The sequence below is a fragment of the Pseudorca crassidens genome, chromosome 11 (assembly GCF_039906515.1).
Source record: "Pseudorca crassidens isolate mPseCra1 chromosome 11, mPseCra1.hap1, whole genome shotgun sequence".
NCBI lineage: Eukaryota > Metazoa > Chordata > Mammalia > Artiodactyla > Delphinidae > Pseudorca > Pseudorca crassidens.
The window spans coordinates 49040168-49061080 of NC_090306.1; the positions used below are offsets into that span (position 1 = coordinate 49040168).

A 20913-nucleotide genomic window follows, 5' to 3' on the forward strand; every position below is an offset into this window, starting at 1 on the left:
GTCTTTATTTATTTATTATTTTTTTAAAAAATATTTATTTTATTTACTTATTTTTGGCTGCGTTGGGTCTTCATTGCTGCGCACAGGCTTTCTCTAGTTGTGGTGAGTAGGGGCTACTCGTCCTTGCGGTGAGCGGGTTTCTCATTGTGGTGGCTTCTCTTGTTGTGGAGCATGGGCTCTAGGCCCACGGGCTCAGTAGTTGTGACTTGCAGGCTCTAGAGCGCAGGCTCAGTAGTTGTGGCGCACAGGCTTAGTTGCTCCGCGGCATGTGGGCTCTTCCTGGACCAGGGCTCGAACCCGTGTCCCCTGCATTGGCAGGTGGATTCTTAACCACCATGCTACCAGGGAAGCCCGCGCAGGGTATTTAACCAAGGTTTTTGTTTTGTTTTGTTTTTAATAAATTTATTTATTTACTTTTGTCTGCGTTGGGTCTTCATTGCTGCATGCGGGCTTTCTCTAGCTGTGGCGAGCGGGGGCTACTCTTTTGTTGCGTGTGCAGGCTTCTCTTGTTGTGGAGCACAGGCTCTAGGCGCGCGGGCTCAGTAGTTGTGGCTCGCGGGCTCTAGAGCACAGGCTCAGTAATTGTGGCGCACAGGCTCTAGAGCGCAGGCTCAGTAGTTATGGTGCATGGGCTTAGTTGCTCCACGGCATGTACGATCTTCCCGGACCAGGGCTCAGACCCGTGTCCCCTGCATTGGCAGGCGGATTCTTAAACACTGCGCCACCAGGGAAGCCCGAGAGTGCAGGGTCTTAACCACTGGACCACCAGGGAAGTCCCTGAAGTTACACTATTAACATATTTTCCTGTAGGCTTTTTGTAGACTCTCTTTATCAGGTGAATGAAGATCCATTCTGTTCCTAATTTGCTGAATATTTTCATGATGCAAAGCTGTGGAATTTTAACACATGTTTTTCTGTATCTATTAAGAGGGTCCTATGGTTTTTCATCTCTGTTTTTTTATATGGTAAATTAAAGTAATACATTTTCTAAGGTTTTTTACCCTTGCATTTCTGGGATAATCCATCGTCATGAACTATTCTTAACACACTGCTATGTTCAGTCTCCTAATACGTGATTTTTACAGCTATTTTCATGTGTGAATTGGTCTATAATTTTCTTTTTTTGTATTGTGCTTACCTTCTTTTGGTATCAGGTAATATTAGCTTCATAAGTGCCTTGAGAATCTTCCCTCTTTCTTTGTTCTCTGAAATAGTTTGCTAAGATAGGAATTCATCTGTTCTTTAAAGGTTTGGGAGAACTCTGTAAAACTGCCTCATCCCCACAATTCACCACAGTATTGGTATATTGTGGCCATGGTTTTTACTACTGTTTTAATTTACTTAATGATAATAAAATTTTTTAGGTTTACTATGTCATGAAGCATTAATAAATTATAATTTCTTAAGCCATTATTTCATTCCTAAATTTTCAAATGTATTAGCATAAAATTAGTGTTTTATTTTTATCTAAAATCTGTTTTTGTAGATATACCCCCTTTTTAATTCCTAATATTGACTTTGCCTTTTCTCTTTTTGTTGATCTGTCTTGCCAGAGATTTGTCTATTAGTCCAAGAGCTACCTTTTGACTTTGTTTATCCTCTCTATTGTCTGATTACTATTTCATTAACATCTTCATTATTTTATCTTTATTATTTCTTTCCTTCTTCTTCTTTTAAGTTTGTTCTGTTCTCTTTCTAACTTGGATTTTTTTTCACACTTAAAAAATTTTATACTTAATTTTTGAATAGGTATTAAATTTTCATAGCTCCAATGTAGAAATGCTTTACAAAGTATACAGAGAAAAGCCTCAACACACCTTTCCCCTCATCAGTCTCTTCCCATCCCCATAAAAAGGTAACCATTGTTAGCTTCTTTTTATACACTCAGAAATTTTTTTTGCTCTTATTAAAACATTTTTAAAAATTGAAGTATAGTAGTTGATTATATTATATAAATTACAGGTGTACAATATGGTGATTCACAATTTTTAAAGGTTATACTCCATTTATAGTTATTATAAAATATTGGCTGTATTCCCTGTGTTATACAGTATATCCTTGTAGTTTATTTTATACATTATAGTTTGTACCTCTTAATCCTCTATCCCTATATTGCCCCCCTCTTCATCTCCCCACTGGTAACCACTAGTTTGTTCTCTATATCTGTGATTTGACATTAAGTTATTTATTGCTTTTCCAATGTTAAACCAATTTTGCTTTCCCGAGATGAACCCAGTTCAGTCATATGTATTACCTTTGACTATCCTTTTATATCTTGTTGGGCTCAGTTTGTGATGTTTTAAAGGATCTTGTATAGTGTATCTCCTGAGAGATATTGACCTGTAGTTTTTCCTTCTAGTACTGTCCTTATCATGCTTTAGTGACAAGGTTATGCTAGCCTCAGAAAATAAATTGAAAAATATTCACTTTTTCTATACTCTGAAGGGTGTGTAAGATTGCAATTTTTTATTCCTTAAATGTTTGCTAGAATCACCTGGAAAATCATCTCGGTCTAGGTTTTCTTTGTGGAAAGATTTATGGAAACCCTTTATGATTTGTGGAAATCATAAACTTATGATTCATTTGATTTAGTAATTTTAGGAATATTCAAAGTTTTCTATACCTAGTTGGGTCAGTCTTAGTAAGTTATATTTTTTAGGAATTTATCTAGTTTGTCTCATTTTTCAGATTTATTGGTATAAAGTTGTTCATGATATCCTTCTATTATCTTTCTAATTTCTGTAGCATCTGTAATTAGGTTCCTCTTTTCCTTGCTCATGGGTTATTTTTGCCTTGCTCTTTTGTTACTGGTCAGTTTCTCGAGAGGTTGGTCAGTTTTAGTAGACTTTTCAGAGAACTCATTTTGACTATGTTGACCTTCTGTATCGTATTTGTTTTCCATTGTATTTATTTCCACGCTAACCTTTATTTTCCTTCCTTCTACTTTTTTCAGCTTTAATTTGCTGTTTTCTTCTAACTTCTTGAAATGAATACTTAGTTCATTTCCAGCTTTTCCTCTTGTATAATTCGTCTCTTATAAATTCTCTCCAAGTACTACTTTAGGTATGTATCACAGTTTTCTAAGCCTATTTTAAGTTTATCTAATTTTCAAATGGATAATACTTTCCCATGACTCAAAACCCAGAAACTATAAAGAGGTGTGCAGTGAAAAATTTCCCTCCAAACTTCCCTCCCACCTGCTCATTTCCCATCGCGCCCTCCCCCCACCCCCGCCCCCCAAGTAACCCTGCTTAGATTATTCTTTGTCCTTCCAGCCTTTCTTTGTGTGTTTAAAAGCAATTATGACTAGAGATTCTTATTTCCTGTTCCCTTTTTTTACACACAATACACAGTATATTAAACAGACATTCTGCACCTTGTTTTTGTATATCTTGACAATAATTCTTAGACATCTTTCAGTGGCAGTACATCTAGAACTTTATTCTTTGTTTTCACATTTGCATAATGTTCCATTGTGTGAATATTCTATCATTTTGTCACCATTACTGTACTGATTAAAATAGTTTCCCCCCTACTTTTTGTCATTACAAAAGATTATTCCATTATACATATGTATATGTGTAACTGTATCTTGAAAGTGTAATTGCTGGGTGCAGGTTGTATATATTTAAAGATTGTCTTTTTAAAATTTTTGTTATGGAAAATTTAAAACACAGAATCAGAGATAATTGTCCAGTGACCCACCTGTGTGTCGTCTGGCTTGAGCCAATATGGCCAGTCTCATTTCATCTATCCCCTTGCCCACCCCCCTGCACTACACCTCCACTCCCAGATTATTTGGAAACAAATTACAGACATCATATCATTTCATCCATAAATATTTCTGTATTATCCCTAAAAGACTAGAGCCCTTTTAAAAATATAACCACAATACCATATCACACTAAAAAATTAACCATAATTTCTTATCACCAAATATTCAATAATTTTGTTTCCCTGATTATCTTATATATCTCATAATTATATAGATTTTAATGGTGATACCATTTAATTTGAGTCCTCAAATACAAGTCCTGGACCATGTAAGTTTCAATTTGTTGAGACTTGTATGGTCCAGTATATGTCAATTTCTGTGAATGATTCTTTGTGCTTGAAAAGAACGTGTCCTCTACTGTTAGGCACAGTGTTTTCTGTATGTCTTTCAGGTCATGATTGTTCAAATCTTTTGTATCCTTACTGCTTTGTCTCCTGCTATAATTATGGATTTGTGTGTTATTCCTTATTATTCTTTGAATTTATTCATCATTATTCTGTCAGTTGTTGCTTTTGTATCTTGGGGCTATGTATTAATTTGTTCAACAAATGTTTATTAAGTGTTTCTATGTGCCAGGCACTGTTCTAGTTGCTAGCGATATTTCAGAGAACACAACAGACAGAAATGCCTGCTCTAGTTGGGAGAGACAGACAATAAGGAAGATAAAGAATTACACACAATTTAAATTATCTTCCTCATAAATTGAACATTTTAACATTATGAATTGACCTTCTTTATCTTAGTAATTTTTTTACTTAAAGTCTCTTGTGTGATAATATTAGCTGTAACAGCTTTCATTGAGTTATGTTTACTTATTTTTTTCATCCTTTTGCTTTTATCTTTTCTATATTCTTATGTTTTAAATGTGTCTCTAAATAGCATATACTTGTATTTTTAACCATTTATATGTGTGTGTGTGTGTATATTTGGACTTATGTCTAACGTTTTATTTTATGCTTTCTTCTGTTCCACTTTTTTTTTCTCTCCTTTCTTGCTTTTGGTTTGCTTTATTTTATCTTAATTATGCCACTTTTTCTCTCATCTCAGTGGGAAGTTATGCTCTTTATTTTTTTAAATAACATCTTTATCGAGATATAATTCACATACCACACAATTCAGTGTGCAATTCAGTGGTTTTTTGTATATTCAGAGTTGTACAACCATCACCACAATCAATTTTAGAACACTGTCATCACCAGAAAAGAAATCCACTACCCTTTAGCAGTTACTTTCCATTCCACCTCTGCACCAAACCCCATCCTCCCTCTAGACAACCTCTAATCTTTCACTCTATAGATTTGCTTATTCTGGGCATTTCATTTCATATATATATGCAATGTGTGACCTTTTGTGTCTGGCTTCTTTCATTTACCATGTTTTCAAGGGTCATCTGTGCATAGCATGTACTTCATTACATTTTATTGCCAAATAATATTCCACATTCTATTTATCCATTCATCAGTTGATGAACACTTGGGTTGTTTGCACTTTTTGGCTATTATGAACAATGCTGCTTTTAACATACGTGAACAAGTTTTTGCGTGGACATATGTTCTCATTTCTTTTGGTACATACCAAGGAGTAGAATTGCTGGATCATATGGTAATTCTATGTTTAATCTTTTGAGAAACTGCCAGACTGTTTCCAAAGCAGTAGCATCATTTTATAATCCCACAAGTGGTGTATGAGGGTTTCAGTTTCTCCACATCCCCATCAACACTTGTTTTTCATCTTTTTGCCTATAACCTTCCTAGTAAGTATGAAACGGCATCTCATTGTGGTTTTGATTTGCATTTCCCTGATGGTTAAGGACGTGGAGCATCTTTTCATGGGCTTATTAGCAATTTGTCTGTCTTCTTTGGAGAAATATCTATTCAGATCTTTTGCCCATTTAAAAATTGCAGTGTCATTTTATTATTGAGTTGTAAAATTTCTTTATATATTCTGGGTACAAGTCCTTTCTCAGATGTGTGATTTGCAAATATTTTCTCCCATTCTGTGGGTTTCCAGTTCACATTCTTGATGGTGTCCTTTGCAACACAAAGGCCTTTAATTTTGATGGATTCCAATTTATCTATTTTTTGTTTTTGTTGTTACTTGTGCTTTTGATGTTGTATCCAACAAACGATTGCCAGGAAGACTTACACCTATGTTTCCTTCTAAGAGTTTTATAGTTTTACATGTAGGTCTTTGATCCAGTTGGATTTAATTTTTTGTATATGGTAGGAAGTAGGAGTCCAACTTCATTCTTTTGCTTGCAGATATCCAGTTGACCTAGCATCATTTGTTGAAAAGATAATTCCCACTGAATCATCTGGGTAACATTGTTGAAAATCAAATGATGATAACAGTGAAAATTAATTTTTGGACTCTCAATTCTGTTTTCTTGGTCTATATATTTATACTTATGTCAGTACCACAATGTCTTGATTATTGTAGCTTTGTAGCAAGTTTTGAAATCCATAAGTACAATTCAAAATCCAATCCTGTTCTTTTTTTTCAAGATTGTTTTGGCTATGTGGAGTTCCTCGAATTTTCATATGAATTTTAGGAACAGTTTGTTAATTTCTGCAAAGAACGTGTCTGAAATTTTGATAGAGATTGCATTGAATCAGAAGATCAATTTGGGGAGTATTGTCATCTTAACAGTATTAAGTCTTGTAATCTGTGAACTTGGATGTCCTTCTGTTTGTCTTTAATTTCTTTCAGCAATGTTTTGTAGTTTTGGAAGTTTTTTTGTTTTGGTTTGTTTTTTTCCTGGGACATAGTGGGTGTTAAAGAATAGTTAGCTATTGGGGTTTTTTTGGTTTTTTGTTTTGGCTGCGTTGGGTCTTCGTTGTGGTGCACGGGCTTCTCATTGTGGTGGCTTCTCTTGTTGCAGACCATGGGCTCTAGGCACGTGGGCTTCAGTAGTTGCAGCACACAGGCTCAGTAGTTGCAGCGCAGGGGCTCTAGGGCGTGTGGGCTTCAGTAGTTGTGGCACACAGGCTTAGTTGCTCTGGGGCATGTGGGAATCTTCCCCAACCAGGGATGGAACACATGTCCCCTGCATTGGCAGGCAGATTCATAACCACTGCGCCACCAGGGAAGTCGTATTGTTTTTATATTATTATTTTTTAAAAATTGAAGTATAGTTGATTTAGGGAGTTCCCTGGCAGTCCAGTGGTTGACTCTGTGCTTCCAGTGCAGGGGGCACGGGTTTGATCCCTGGTCAGGGAACTAAGATCCTGCAAGCCACGTGGCAGAAAAAAAAAAGTGTGAAGTCTAGTTGATTTAGTGTTTTGTAGTTTTCAGAATAATAGTTCTACACTTATTTTGCTACATTTATTCCCAATTACTTAATTCTCTTTGATGCTATTGCAAATGTAATTATTAATTTTATTTTTGGACTGTTCATTGCAGGTGTATAGAAATACAGTTGATTCCTATATCCTGTAACCTACTGAACTCATTTATTGTAATGTTTTTTTTTTTTTCTAGTAGATTCCTTAGGATTTTCTATATGCAAGATCAGGTCATCTTGTAAATAAAGATAGTTTTAGTTTTTCTAATCTAGATGCCTTTTATTTCATTTTCTTGCCTAATTGCCCTAGTCAGAACCTCCAGTATGATGTTGAATAGAAGTGGCATGAGCAGACATCCTTCTCTTGTTCCTGATCTCAGGGGGAAACCATTCAGTTTTTTACCGTTAAGTATAGTGTTAGCTGTGGATTTTTCATAGATGCCTTTTTTTTTTAAATAAATGGCTACTTTTTTTTTTTTTTTTTTTTTGGCTGCATTGGGTCTTCATTGCTGTGCGCGGGCTTTCTCTAGTTGCAGCGAGCAGGGGCTACTCTTTGTTGAGGTGTGCGGGATTACTGCGGTGGCTTCTCTTGTTGTGGAGCACGGGCTCTAGGTGTGCGGGCTTCAGTAGTTGTGGCGCACGGGCTTCAGTAGCTGTGGCTTGAAGGCTCTAGAGCGCAGGCTCAGTAGTTGTGGCGCATGGGCTTAGCTGCTCCACGGCATGTGGGATCTTCCCAGACCAGGGATTAAACCCGTGTCCCCTGCATTGGCAGGTGGATTCTTAACGACTGTGCCACCAGGGAAGTCCTATAGATGCCTTTTATCTGATCGATGAAGTTCCCCTTTTCCTTGTTTGTTGAATGTTTTGATCATGAAGAGATTTTGAATTTTGTCAAATGCTTTTTCTGTATCCATTGAGATAATCATGTGGTTTTTGTCCTTTATTCTATTGATAGGATGTATTAATTAAATTAATTGATTTAAAAAATGTTAACCCAACCCTGTACTCCTGGAATAAATCCCACTTGGCCATGGTGTGTAATCCTTTTTATATGTTGTGGAATTCATTTAACTAGTTGAGGATTTGGGGGGTTATAATCATGAGAGATTTTGGCCTGTGGTTTCCTTTTTTGTGATATCTTTATCTAGATTTGGTGTCAGGGTAATACTTGTCTCATAGAATGAGTTGGGAAGTATTCTCTCCTCTTCTATTTTTTGAAGAGTTTGAGACCGATTGGTATTTTTATTTTTTAAATGTTTGATAGAATTCATCAGTAGACCCACCTGACCCAAGCTTTTCTATGTAGCTAGTGTTTTAATTACTAACTTAATCTCTTTACTTGTTACTGGTCTATTCAGATTGTCTATTTCTTCTTGAGTCAGTTTTGGTAGTTTGTGTCTTTCTAGAAATTTGTCCATTTCATCTGAGTTATCTGATTTGTTGGCATATAGGTGATCATCGTATTCCTTTACAATCCTTTTTATATCTGTAAGGTTGGTAGTAATGTTCCTTCTTTCATTCTCAACTGTACTAATTTGAGTCTTCTCTTTTTTTCTTGGTCAATCTAGTTAAAGTTTTGTCACTTTTATTTATCTTTTCAAAAATCAACTTTTAGTTTATTTTCTCTATTGCTTTTCTGTTCTCTATTTCATTCATTTCTGTTCTAATCCGTATTATTTCCTTCCCCCTGCTTGCTTTGGGTTTAGTTTGCTTTTCTTTTTCAGGTTATGGGTCTGATATCTTTCTTCTTTTTTGTATTTTACAGGTAAAAATTTTCTTCTAAGCACTGCTTTAGCTGCATTCCATAAGTTTTGATATATTGTGTCTTCATTGTGTTTTCACTCATCTTAGTATTTTCTAATTTTCTTGTGATTTCTTCTTTGAGCCATTGGCTACTTAGGAGTATATTGTTTAATTTCCACATATTTATGAATTCCCCCAAATTCCTTTATATTATTGATTTCTAATATCATTCCATTGTGGTCAGAGAACATACTTTGCCCCTCCTTTCCTTTTTAAATTTATTTCATTGAAGTATACTGGATTTACAATGTTGTGTTAATTTCTGCTGTACAGAAAAGTGATTCAGTTATATATACATTCTTTTTCATAATTCTTTTCCATTGTGGTTTATCAAAAGATATTGAATATAGTTTCCTATACAGTAGGACCGTGTTGTTTATCCAGTCTATATATAATAGTTTGCATCTGCTAATCCCAAACTCCCAATCCTTCTCTCCTCCACCTCCCCTCCCCCTTGGCAATCACAAGTCTGTTCTTTATGTCTGTGAGTCTATTTCTGTTTCATAGATAAGTTCATTTGCATAATATTTTAGATTCATATGTGATATCATAATGTATTTGTCTTTCTCTTTCTGACTTACTTCACTTAATATGGTCATCTCTAGGTCCATCCATGTTGCTGCAAATGGCATTATTTCATCCTTTTTTACAGCTGAGTAGTATTCCATTGTACATGTGTACCACATCATCTTTATCCATTCATCCATCCTATTCATCCATTGATGGACATTTGTTTCCATGTCTTGGCTATTGTAAACAGTGCTGCTGTTAACACAGGGGTGCATGTATCTTTTTGAATTATAGGAGAACATACTTTGTATGATTTAAGTTCTTAGCTCCTTGAACATATTTATAATGACTACTTTAAAATGTTTCTCTATTATAAAGCAGAAACTAACACACCATTGTAAAGCAATTATACTCCAATAAAGATGTTAAAAAAAAATGTTTCTCTGTGAAATCTAACATCTGTGCCCTCTCACAGGCATGTTCTGTTGCCTGCTTTTTTCCTGTGTATGCATCACACTGAATTGTTTCTTTGCATATCTCGTGATTTTTTGTTGAAAACCAGACATTTTTGGTATTATATTGAAGCAAGTCTGAATACTGATTCTTGCCCTCCACCACAAGACTTGTTTTGGTTGTTTGCTTGTTTATTTCTTTAGTGACTTGGCTGGGCTATTTTAATGAAGTCTACTTCTCCTACAATATGAGGCCTCTGATGTCACTTCTCTGAGGGCACAGCCTTGGACATGCACACAGTCACACGAGAAGACAGTGGTTTCAGCAGGGCTCACTTTGTCTCTCTTGCTGATGTTACCCTGTCTGCCTCTGCTGGTCTCATACCCAGCTGTTCTTACCCACTAATTGCCAGCTGATTGCTCTGTAGTTTGTTACATGTGGGGCATAAGTTGGTCCATAGTCTGATCCAATTAAATTTGGGCCCCTTTACAGGGGTTGGTTTTTTTTTTTGTTTTTTTTTTTGCGGTACGCAGGCCTCTCACTGTTGTGGCCTCTCCCGTTGCGGAGCACAGGCTCCGGACGCGCAGGCTCAGCGGCCATGGCTCACGGGCCCAGCCGCTCCACGGCATGTGGGATCTTCCCGGACCGGGGCACGAACCCGTGTCCCCTGCATCGGCAGGCGGACTCTCAACCACTGCACCACCAGGGAAGTCCCCAGGGGTTGTTTTTGATGCTATCAGCTTCTTTAGTGCTTACCATCAAATTTTTCGTTTTTTTGAATGTGCCCGTAGGATTAAACTTCCCCATACTCTGTTTTACATGAAGTCAGTTCCTTTGGAAAGAGCTTTGGAGCTCTCTGTTCTTATGGATTGCCTCTCCGCTGGGCAGAATCTCTAAGCCCCTGCTCCGGAGCTGGTATCAGGGACGGTGATCCAGTTCTGTCAGAGTGACACTCCTGGGCAGGGGTAATAGCCTCTGGTCTTCTCAGTTTGCATCTCTGTTGCGAAACCTCTGCCCTTTTAGTGATCTGTGGTGGGATCAAGGCCCAATATTCTTGTCCTGCTGCACCTGAAATAGAGCCTCTGTCCTATGAGTGGGGCTGGGTGGAGGAAGGGAGTCCTCAATCTCTTGACCACATTCAACAGGAATTTATTCTCTGCAACTCAGAACTAGAGAGGACTGAGAAATATTGGTGGCCTGCCCCTCTGGTGAAATACCATATCCCTTGGCTGGATGCTGAGGGGATAGGAAGCCCCGTTTTTTGGACCACACTCACCTGGAGTGGAGCATCTGTCTAAGTGAGCTGTGAAGTGGCGGTTGGGGAAAGAGAGGGAGGGAGCAGGTCATGGCCCAAGTACTGCACACTTTCACGGTCCAAGATGTAGCAGATTTTCTTGAATAGATGTTTTTTAATTTGTTGTATGTCCTTAGGAAAATTTCCAGAGATTTTAAATGTGAATTTAAAAAAACTGTTCACCGGTAATGGAATTTCACTAAGCAGTGGGTCTGCAGAGCTCCTGCTGCTATTCAGAAGTGGGGCCTCCCTTCTACTTTTAATAGTTACTTTAGAAATTACAATGGTGTATGCTAAATTTATCAATGGTGTATGCTAAATTTATTAATGTTAAGGCTAACATTAATTGATATCTTTGTTCTCTTTCTGAATAATACAAGGACCTTAGAACTGTTTGACGTTTTTTTTTAAATCATACACACACACACAAAGAATATATAGATTTCAAATACATATGAAAATATATATCAAATATGTAAAAGTATGTACATACTGTATTTATATAAAGCAATAACGTGAAACAAATCAGCCGGTTACCTACAGTTGAGCTGCCCAAGTTCAGTTCCTATTTTTTACCACTTAGCAGCTGGTCAGCCTGGATAAGTCCCTCAACCACCTCAAACCTAAGTTTCTTGAGCCACAGAGTTGAGATACTAGTACCTCCCTTACTGGGTTTCTGTGATAATTAAATGAGATAATGCATGCAAAGTGCCATATGCACAGTGTATGCACAGTGCCTGACAAACTGTAAGTGCTTAATGGAAGACCGCTGCTCTGAGAACTAATGGTAATTGTTGGTGGTAATTACTATTTACTCACCCTCTCTGTCCTGGCAGTTCCTCTGTGACGAGGGCGCTGGTATTTCTGGGGACTACATTGATCGAGTGGATGAGCCCTTGTCCTGCTCTTACGTGCTGACCATTCGGACTCCTCGGCTCTGCCCTCACCCTCTCCTCCGGCCCCCACCCAGTGCTGCTCCCCAGGCCATTCTCTGCCACCCTGCCCTGCAGCCTGAGGAGTACATGGCCTACATTCAGAGGCAAGCTGGTGAGTAATTAAAACGAGGAAGGAGAGACATGGGGAGGGACATGCAGAAGATGAAGTACTGAAGAGCTGAGAGGAATGTGTCCCTGTCCTGCCTACACGCTGTCTTTCAGTAGACTCAAAGCAGTACGGAGACAAAGCCGTAGAGGGTCGGCAAGACCTGGACCCTCAAATATGGAGTGAAACCAAGCCTGGGGTGATGCCCCAAAAGAAAGCAGGTAGGCCCTTGTGTCACCTGTTCCATGAAACAGGTCTCCCGTTTCTTCCCTTCTCCAGCGTTACCGTCCTGTACACCCAGGGGTGTCTTGTCCTTAACAGTCCTGACTGTTGGGGTGGGTGAAAAAGTACTACGGGCCCTAACCCCTTAGTAACAGAGGAGAACGAACCCCATGCTATTTGCTCCCTTCTGTTTCTCCCCTCCTTTCAGGTTCTCCCTTGTTCTCTGTATTCCAGGCGCAAGCCTAGCCAAGGATGATGGTAAGGAATCAGATTTCTGGAAGATGCTTCACGAGCCAGAGGAACAGGCGCCAGAAACGGGGGAGGCACAGGCTGAGGTGAGAGCCAGCTTCCTAGCCGTTTCTCTGATGAGGCTGAGCCTGGGCTTTGGGCTGGAGGGCCACTCAAGCTGAGGTCATTATGATGAGATGACCTCCATTTACCTAGGGGTGGAAGCATTTACCCAGAGTCATTGCTTTAAGAGTACGGTTGGCATGCATAAGCCTGCGTACTTGACTCTGCCCTTTTCTTCTCATCAGGAGCAAGAACCAAACCTTGAGGCAACGGATCCAGCGCCAGGCTCCCACGATGGTGAGTGAACCCTCCACGTCTCCTTTACCGCTTGAATGTATTTTCAGGTTCTGCAGGGGGCAGGTGGGGGGTAGGGATAGAGCTAAAACACTGGGAGGGAGGTTGGGCAGCCAGGCCAGCAGCAGATTCCTTTTTATAGGAGTGCGTGAAAGAGCAGGGGACGCGGCAGCTTGGTAGCATCCTTCTCTCTCTCACCTGGGAGGCCCCCTTAGGCCACATGAGCGCTCTCTGGAGGGGTGTGTTGGGCCCTATCTCTCACACTGGACAGGTAGTTCCTGCAGGCAGGGACTGTGTCCTTCCTTGGCCTCCTCAATTCCTCTACTTAGGAAGTAAAAACAGAATGAATTTAAGACACAATGGGTCCGTTCCTATTCTTTCATCACAGATTTCCAGAACAACGTGCAGGTCAAAGTGATTCGGAGTCCGGCAGACTTGATTCGATTGATAGAGGAGCTGAAGGGTGGAACAAGAAAGGTATGGGCCCTGCTCCAGGGAGGGGTGGAACCTGCCTCCCTGCTGGGAGCATTCGGAAAACCACCCCTGACCTGGGCCTGACCTCAACTTCCTTTACTCCTCCTGAGTCCCCCGCTACCACCTCCCTGTTTGTCTGCCCACCACGTGTCTACAGAAACCCCAGCCATCTACCATCTCCCTCTTTCTCCCGATCCCCACCCAGGGGAAGCCAGACGCAGGCCAAGAGCAGCCTGGAGACGGTGCTGCAGAAGTCGCTCCCAGGGGACCGGAGGTGAAGGAAAAGCGTGATCCAGAACATGAGAACGAGGTGGAAGAAGAGGACGACGATGAGGATGAAAGGCAGTTGCTGGGAGAATTTGAGAAGGAACTGGAAGGGATACTGCTCCCGTCAGACCGAGACCGGCTCCGTGCGGAGGTGAAGGCTGGCATGGAGCGGGAGCTGGAGAACATCATCCAGGAGGTGAGCTCCACCCTCTCCACTCTTCCGCCGGCTGCTTCCGCAGCTGCCAGCGCCTGTGGGCGGGACAGGCCCAGGGACCGGAGGAGAACAGGGGCAGCACCTCGCCTGCCTGGGACATATGACCTGGCGCCCTGAACCGCTAGCTGCTTACTTAATTAAAAGGGGGGATGGTGGGGAAAGGGGTCAGAGAGAAGGATGAGACTCAGATACTACTCCTCCGTGGAGCATGGACTGCCCCTCACACTGCAGACCCTTGACTCTCCACCCCCACCTTGGGCCTCCCAGACAGAGGAAGAGCTGGACCCAGACGGGCTGAAGAAGGAGGCGGAGCGTGATCGGGCTATGCTGGCCCTGACATCCACTCTCAACAAACTCATCAAAAGGCTGGAGGAAAAACAGAGTCCAGAGCTGATGAAGAAGCACCAGAAAAGGAGGGTTGTCCCCCAGAAGCGTCCCCCATCCCCCCAGACAGCAGGTGAGAACTGTCAGACAGGAAGGAGCAGCAGGTCCGTCATCTTCATCCCTTCTGAGAATGCTCACTCTCTCTCTCTTTCTGGGGTACTGTTCTCGCGCTTGCCTTCTTCCCAACACCTCTGTCCCTTCACCTGGTTACCTCCTAGTCGTCCTTTTGGGAAGCAGCTTTCGGAGGCCACAGGGCCTCTGGCTTGCTGGCGTGCCTGTTTGCCGGCTTGCTCCTGTACATCCAGTGCCTAGCACTTTGGCCGGCACCTCGTGGGTGATCAGTAGATATTAACCGAATGATGTGAGCCTGTGTGCGGAAGACCGCACATCTGTGACAGGTGCTGCCTATCGACGGCTAGCACTGCGCAGGGAGTGGCCCCAGCTAGCAGGGTGTCAGTGGGGCAGCCCAGCTGCTCATAAGCCAGCTGCCTGGACAGACTCGAAGTTCGCTTACTCTTGCGCCCCTTGTGTCCATTCCACGGGGCCTATGGGTGTGGAGACCAGGCATTCCAAATGGAATGTCCTAGTCTCAAACCTTCCATCCCACTCTCTCTATTATAAACACTGAAATGTCTTTTGAGTCCCGACATTGTGGGGTGCCAAACCAGTTTTCCAACCTGCTTCTTAAAACAAACTTCTTTGCAGGCCCAGGTGGCCTGATTTTTGCTTCAGAAAGCAGTCGTTCTCCTGTAGGTGATGGGCAGAATTATCGGGTCGGGAGGGAAGAGGGGAGACTGCAGTTGGTGCAGGGAGCTTTATGGGTTGCAGCGGGGTGGGGTGATGGGCGCTAATTTATTCTGAGCACTGGCTCACATACATGTTCGAGATGGAATAACTGCCGAAACCAACTGATGGCTTAGGGAGAGGCGACCACCACAGCCCCTTACCCTGGAGTCACGGCTCTGCTTTGTGTCTCCCTGTGTGTCTCCCCCTCTAAGAGGAGGATCCTGAGCACAGAGTCCGGGTCCGGGTCACCAAGCTCCATCACGGAGGCCCCAATCAGGATCTGACTGTCCTCGAGATGAAACGGGAAAACCCACAACTGAAACAAATCGAGGGGCTGGTGAAAGAGCTGCTGGAGAGGGAGGGACTCACAGCCGAAGGTGGGCCCTGGAGGGCGGGCTGGATTCAGAGCTGTTGGAAGGGCTTGCTGCCGAAGTGGAGGGGCTGGGAACCTCGGCTGGGGGCCCGGGGGCAGAGGACCTGTGCTGAAGCTCCCACCCCTCCTCTCTATTCACCGGCTGTCCCGATCCTTTCCAGGCAAAATTGAGATCAAAATTGTCCGACCGGGGACTGAAGGGACTGAGGAGGATGCGCGCTGGCTGACTGATGAGGACACGAAAAACCTCAAGGAGATCTTCTTCAATATCTTGGTGAGAGGCGCCCCGCCCGCGAGTCCTGTCCCGCCTTCCCTCTCCCGCAACCAGCTGAGGTGTTGAGGGTGTGGTTGAGAATCCTCCAGGCACCTCCCAGCCTCGCTGCTGGCTCAGCCTCAGTTTCCTCATCCGTAAGACGAGGCTATTGGTTCTGGGCGTCGGGCTCTCAGCCAGAGAGCCCCACGAGCCGTGTGTGCGCTGGCTCCTGCCTCCCCCATGCTTGCCCGCCCTCCCGGATCCTCCAGCGCCCGGGGCCTCCCTCGGCCTCCACTCACCCCCCCTGTGCCCTCCCACCAGGTGCAGGGAGCTGAAGAGGCGCAGAAGGAGCGGCAGCGGCAGAAAGAGCTGGAGAGCAATTACCGCCGGGTGTGGGGCTCTCGGGGCGGGGAGGGCACGGGGGACCTGGATGAATTTGACTTCTGAGACCACCGCCTTTGGCTCGCCACGGAGTCCAGAGTCTTCCTAGACTGGCCCTGCCTCCTTCCCCCGCAACCCCCGGGGTCCTGAGGCAAAACAGCAGAGGAGAGCTGAGCTGTGAGCTGTGGACCTCGAGGCCCTCCTGGGGGTGTGGAGGGGCCTCGGGCTGAGCGCTGCTGCTACTGCTGAGAGCGCCCTCAAGACCTCCTAGGCCTGTGAGATTTGCTTTCCTGGGCTTCTCCCCGTACCCGCGTCCTTTCCTCCCGGCTTCCCCCGTGTCGTCTCCCAGCTTGTGGGTTCCTTTGCCCTCCCTACCTAGAGCGTTGTGAGATCTTTTGAGTGGAGCAGGGCAGGGGGAGCAAGAAGTGCGGGGCGGTCAGCAGGCCCCAAGAGGCACGCCCACCCCTGCCTTACACCTGTTCAGAGGGCCTTCCCCCTTCCCCCAGACTGGCTTGGGATGTCCTGCCCCTTTCCCTTTCCACACTGTTCCCTACAGTCTGTGCTTCTGAGTTGAAGCACCTTCTCTCTGTTGCTGAGAAAATGGGAAGAAAGTTGCCCACCACCTCTAACACGATCCCATGAAAAGGGTAGGCTGCGAATCCACCCACCATGTTCTAGAACAATCAGGTTTCTAAATAAAGAAATGGACCATCACACCATCAATCTTTTTTTTTCTTTTGGGAGGGGGTAGGTGGGTTTGGGGCTCAGTAGGGAGGAGACTTGGTGTTCTCCTCAGGCTGGAGGGCACGCTCTCTGATCCCATTCTCTGCGCCACAGTCCCGGCAGTAGCAGTGGGGCTGGAGTATGCAGGAAGAGACCAGGACGGTGAAACAAAGCCTGCTGGCCTGGCCCTGACTGAAACACTTGCAGTGCTGGTGTCCCTTCTTTTCGTCATCTGTCCATTTCTGTCCCTTCTCTTCTCCCCTTTATATCCCGAGAGCCACAAGGCACACACGGAGTTAGCCCACCACAGGGGCCTCCTGCCGAGCTCTCCTACAGTGCTGCAGACTCCATCCCCCTACCTGCCAGCCATACCACTTCATTTCCCAGAAAAGACATCTACCTTTGGCCATGCCCAGAGAGAGGGCTGCTGCCCACACAGGCCAGCTTCCTAGTATGCCAGTGGTAGGCAGGCCTGGTTAGGTGTCTCCATCTCTTCCTCATTGCCAAGTGCAAATCTAGGTCCCCTGCTTCCCCCACTTTCTCCCCTTGCTCTGTCCACATCTCTCAGCATTTTGCTGAAGACTCCACTGACTCATGAGGTAAGGGATAGAGGGCATGGAACTCCCACGTCTCCAAAAGTGGAAAGAAGGATTCAGTTGCTGAAGGAAGCTGTATGAGGCTGACCCTTTTCTTGCTGAAAGCAGTCTTGTACTTATTGTGCAAGTTATGCTTAAATTGTTTTATTTAAAAATGCAAATAGGTAGGCTTCTGAAACCCTGCTTCCCCAGATCCACTTGTGTATCTTGAAGGGAGAGACCTAAGACACTATCTCAAGTGCAGCTACACAGAATGCTAGATTCAAATCCTCACCCCTCCACTTACTATTAGTAGGGCCTTGAACAAGTTGTTTTAACTTTTCCAGTGCTATATCCTCATGGGTAAACTGGATAACTGTACTGGCCTTGGGCGGTTGTGAGGACTGAATGAGCTAACAGGGTGTGTTGTACTCTTAGCACAGTACCTGGCCCACAGGAGGTGTTCAATAACATAATAAACCAGCTGCTGAGTTCTGAAGAGACTAGATGGTACTTGGAGGCAAGAGTCATAGAAGGAATACCAAAAGCTGACCAGAAGCTATTTAGAATGGGAGACTGGGGACAGGCTGGGGCAGGAGGGTTACCTTTGATTTGATAGGGGTAGAACCTTAACAGCATCAGAAAATGGAGTTCTACAGTTAGACTTAATTGATAGCTTCAGGCCACTACATCCAAAAAATAAAAATAAAAACAAAAAACAATACACATTCTTTTTAAGTGCACTTGGAACATTCTCTAGGATAGACCACATACTAGGACACAAAATAAGCCTCAGCAAATTTAAGAGGAAAGAAATTATTTCAAGTATCTTTTCTGACTACAATGGCATGAAACTAGAAATCAACCACAGAGAGAGAAACAAGAAAAAAACAATTACATGGAGATTAAACAACATGCTACTAAAAATACCAATGGGTCAATAATGAAATCAAAGAGGAAATTAAAAAATACCTTGAGACAAATGACAGTGAAGACACAACCATACAAAATCTATGGGATGCAGCAAAAGCAGTCCTTAGAGGGAAGTTCACAACTGTATAGGCCTTCCTCAAAAAATAAGAAAAATCTCAATCAACCTAACCTACCACTAAAAGAATTAGAAAAAGAAAGACAAAACCTAAAGTCAGCAGAAGGAAGGAAATAATAAAGATCAGAGAGTAAATAAAATAGAAATTTAAAAAACAATAGAAAAAGTCAATAAAACCAAGAGCTAGTTCTTTGAAAGGGTAAACAAAATCGACAAACTTCTGGCCAGGCTCACTAAGAAGAAAACAGAGAGGACCGAAACAAAATAAGAAATGAAAGATGAGAGATAACCAATACTGCAGAAATACAAAAAAACATAAGAGAATACTATAAACAATTATATACCAACAAATTGGACAACCTAGATGGAAGGACAAATTTCTAGAAACATACATCCACCAAAACTGAATCAAAACGAAATAGATAATTTGAAGAAACCAATCCCTAAGTGAAACAGAATCTGTAATTAAAAAAACAAACAAAACAAAACAAAACCAACCCCCTTCAAACAAAAGTCCATGACCAGATGGCTTCACTGGGGGAATTCTACCAAACATACATAAGAAGAACTTGTACTGATCCTTCTCAAACTCTTCCAAAAGATTGAAGAGGAGGGAACAGTCCCAAAGTCATTCTATGAAGCCTCCACCACCCTGATACCAAAACCAAGGACACTACAAAAAGAGAAAATTATAGGCCAATATCTCTGAGGAACATATAAGCTAAAATTCTCAACAAAGTATTAGCAAACCGAATCCAACAACACATAAAAAAGATCATGCACCATAATCAAGCTGGATTCATCCCAGGGTCACAAGGATGGTTCAACATACACAATCAATGTGATACACCACATCAACAAAAGAAAAGACAAAAACCATGTGATCATCTCAATAGATGCAGAAAAAGCATCTGATAAAATTCAACATCCATTCATGATAAAAACCCTTACCACAGTAGGTATAGAGGGAACATATCTCAACATAATAAAAGCCATTTATGACAAATCCACAGCCAACATAATACTCAATGGTGAAAAGCTGAAACCCTTCCCACTAAAATCTGGATGAAGACAAGGATGCCCACGCTCACCACTTCTATAGTATTGGAGGTCCTAGCCACAGCAATCAGACAAGGAAAAGAAATAAAAGGTATCCAAATTAGAAGGACAGAGGTAAAACTCATTTATGCAGATTACATTATACTATATATAGAAAACTCTAAAGACTCCACACAAAAACTACTAGAACTGGGCTTCCCTGGTGGCGCAGTGGTTGAGAGTCCGCCTGCTGATGCAGGGGACACGGGTTCGTGCCCCGGTCTGGGAAGATCCCACATGCTGCAGAGCGGCTGGGCCCGTGAGCCATGGCCGCTGAGCCTGCGCGTCTGGAGCCTGTGCTCCGCAACGGGAGAGGCCACAACAGTGAGAGGCCCACGTACCGCAAAAAAAAAAAAAAAAAAAAAAAACCAATCCCTTTTAAGATCATATCAAAAAAAAAAAAAACTTAGGAATAAACCTGACCAAGACTTAACATGCTGAGCACTATAAAACATTGATAAAGGAAAGTGAAGATGATTCAATGAAATGGAAATATAGCTCAAGCTCTTGGATTGGAAGAATTAATAGTGTTAAAATGGCCATACTACCAAAGCAATCTACAGATTTAATGCAATCTCTATCAAATTACCCATGACATTTTTCACAGAACTGGAACAAGTAATCCTAAAATGTATATGGAACCATAAGAGAATTGCCAAAGCAATCCTGAGGAAAAAGAACAAATCTGGAGGCATAAACCTACCAGACTTCAGACAATACTACAAAGCGACAGTAATCAAAACAGCATGGTATTGGCACAAAAACAGACATATGCATCAATGGAACAGAACAGAGAGCCCAGAAATAAACCCATACACCTATGGTCAATTAATCTTTGACAAAGGAGGCAAGGATATACAATGGAGAAAAGACAGTCTCTTCAGAAGTGGTGTTAGGAAAGCTGGACAGCTGCATGTAAAGCAATGAAGTTAGAACACTCCCTCATGCCATACACAAAAATAAACTCAAAATGGCTTAAAGACTTAAATATAAGCCATTACACCATAAAACTCCTAGAAGAGAACACAGGCAAGACATTCTCTGACATAAACCATAGAAATGTTTTCTTAGGTTATTCTCCCAAGGCAATAGAAATAAAAGCAAAAATAAAACAAACGGGACCTAATCAAACTTTGCACAGCAAAGGAAACCATAAACAAAACAGAGAGACAACCTATGGACTGGGAGAAAATATTTGCAAATGAGGCAATCAACAAGGGCTTAACTTCCAAAATATACAAACAGCTCATACAGCTCAATAACAACAACAACAAAAAAAACCTGAATCAAAAAATGGGCAGAAGACTTAAATAAACATTTCTCCAAAGAAGACATACATATGGCCAATAGGCATATGAAAAGATGCTCAAC

The 20913-nt window shown here is 42.4% G+C and overlaps 1 protein-coding gene across 4 annotated transcripts in view; it reads left to right on the plus strand.

The window, feature by feature from the left end:
- OS9 (OS9 endoplasmic reticulum lectin) overlaps window positions 1-16814 on the plus strand; it is a 29629-nt gene extending 12815 nt beyond the window's left edge. The window contains exons 6-15 of one of the 4 annotated variants that reach the window (XM_067697145.1): window positions 11955-12165; window positions 12276-12380; window positions 12616-12716; window positions 12918-12969; window positions 13355-13443; window positions 13646-13903; window positions 14189-14378; window positions 15304-15468; window positions 15626-15738; window positions 16039-16814. In XM_067697145.1, coding sequence (XP_067553246.1) covers window positions 11955-12165; window positions 12276-12380; window positions 12616-12716; window positions 12918-12969; window positions 13355-13443; window positions 13646-13903; window positions 14189-14378; window positions 15304-15468; window positions 15626-15738; window positions 16039-16164 — 1410 coding nt within the window. In that variant the 3' untranslated portion in view covers window positions 16165-16814. The remainder of the gene's footprint in view (window positions 1-11954; window positions 12166-12275; window positions 12381-12615; window positions 12717-12917; window positions 12970-13354; window positions 13444-13645; window positions 13904-14188; window positions 14379-15303; window positions 15469-15625; window positions 15739-16038) is intronic. The other 3 variants (XM_067697146.1, XM_067697147.1, XM_067697148.1) reach the window with 3 other exon arrangements.
- The last annotated feature ends 4099 nt before the right edge of the window (window positions 16815-20913 follow it).